General features: G+C 31.4%; 1 protein-coding gene across 2 annotated transcripts in view; it reads left to right on the forward strand.

Annotated features, from left to right (window-relative positions):
- Positions 1 to 1,784, forward strand: part of LOC119591984 — a 4,378-nt gene extending 2,594 nt beyond the window's left edge. The window contains exons 3-5 of one of the 2 annotated variants that reach the window (XM_037940746.1): positions 414 to 476; positions 613 to 684; positions 781 to 1,784. In XM_037940746.1, coding sequence (XP_037796674.1) covers positions 414 to 476; positions 613 to 684; positions 781 to 872 — 227 coding nt within the window. In that variant the 3' untranslated portion in view covers positions 873 to 1,784. The remainder of the gene's footprint in view (positions 1 to 413; positions 477 to 612; positions 685 to 780) is intronic. The other variant, XM_037940747.1, reaches the window with a different exon arrangement.
- Positions 1,785 to 1,788: the final 4 nt, after the last annotated feature.

A 1,788-nucleotide genomic window follows, 5' to 3' on the forward strand; every position in this document is an offset into this window, starting at 1 on the left:
TTGCCTGTCTCTGAGAGACACTCTGCCTTTGATATTTACAAATAATTGGTGGCTTGCAGTGGACAGTGCATGTACCTGGAACTTGTTGGTTAAACTGCCTGAAAATACTTTTTCCAGATCATACACAATGCTTGTCTGGAAATCCCCACCCCAGCCCTTTCAGAATTGTAACATATGGTAAATAGAGAGATGTTCAAAGATTAAAGTCATACATACAGTTTGATTTAAATTCTTAATCCATAAAGTTTTTTTTTCCCCCATTCAAAGTTATTACTATTCTCTAAACCATACAAGAAATTTTAACTCTTGTTACATTGTAGTTTATGATTGCAGTTATGATCATTGATTTACTAGGAAGAAATTATTCTGTAAGGTATGTTACATTCTTAATGTATTGTATTAAATAATTTCAGATCAGTACTGTGTTGATCTTCCTAATACAGATGATAATCATCAGCTAAAAGTTCCAAAATATGGTATGAAATCATATTTCATATTTAATTTTCTTTTGTATGGAAAGAAAATAATCTTGTTTCTCAATAAATAAAAGTTAAGAACTCCGCAGCAACAAATAAATTTCAGTTCATTAAAATTTCTCTTTTTATTCTCCAGATTCGTTCACAACAAACTTTGGGGTCATCAGCCAGATCTGTTGTTTTGAGGCAGATGCTGAAGGATTAACAGGTATGTAGCTAGCTTGAACACTGTATCTGACAAAGACTAATATGAAATCCACTAAAGCGCATCAGTTACTCCTATAATCATTCTAAATCTTTGCAGATTCTGATGCTGAAGAAATTATAGGCAAGAACTCCAACAACACAGGTGATATTTTAAGGACAGCATGGAAGAAAGCTGAAGGTGATATTTGAATAGAAGACAAAGACTGACCAGCATTATAAAGTGTGCCTACAAGAGAACCCAGTTCCTGCAATCATCCTAAAAACATTATTTTTTCAGGTGTGATGTTAAGACTTACGGGATATTAATATTTCTACTTATGTACTTACTCAGCATTTCTGTAGGAGATAGAAAATATATTTGCAAATTTCAGTTAACTGGATACAAAAACAAGGTGTATATACTGTGATATTAAAAGTTTTCATTATAGTACTCACTGAATTTTAATCTGATTAGTACCATAAGGCATGTTATAATTACATGTGCCTTCTTCAGCTCTTTATTTTCAGTAGACCAATCCCATCCTTTGCTTGGGATTTATATTAGTATGCTTTGTGGGAACGGCTGTTATTATTGTCTTAAGATTCATATTTTTGTAACATAAGATACTGATAAAGTTGCTATTGAATTGTGAAATTTATAATTCATGGTGCTGTGTCATAGCACTAAATTATTTTTCTTTCTTTGTTGTACACTGTGGATGCAAAGTTATGTTGAGTCTGTTAAAATTGCAAGGGCAAGCATTTATATAGGCTGTATAATTGTTTCTATTTTTCTGTATGACAGAATTTATTACAAAAATGTTGATTATCTTAAAGCCATTAGTTATTTGATAACTCCTTTTACCAGTCATCATATGAAATCTGTTTCTCTGAAGTACATGTTAAAAATGCTTTTAAATTTTCATGCTTCTTCTCTTGCTTTGAAATGTTTTGATGTCTGCATTGTGTGGACCATTAGAAGTTTGTGTTATCTATGTTTATTTGCATGATTGTGCATTCTCTGATATACAGTGTTCAGTAAGATGTACAAGCAGATGATTTTTGCTTAATGATTTTCATTTTTATTCAAAGTCCATGATTACTGACTTTTTTTTCATTTGTGAAA

Source organism: Penaeus monodon, chromosome 29 (genome assembly GCF_015228065.2).
Source record: "Penaeus monodon isolate SGIC_2016 chromosome 29, NSTDA_Pmon_1, whole genome shotgun sequence".
NCBI classification, from domain to species: Eukaryota; Metazoa; Arthropoda; class Malacostraca; order Decapoda; family Penaeidae; genus Penaeus; species Penaeus monodon.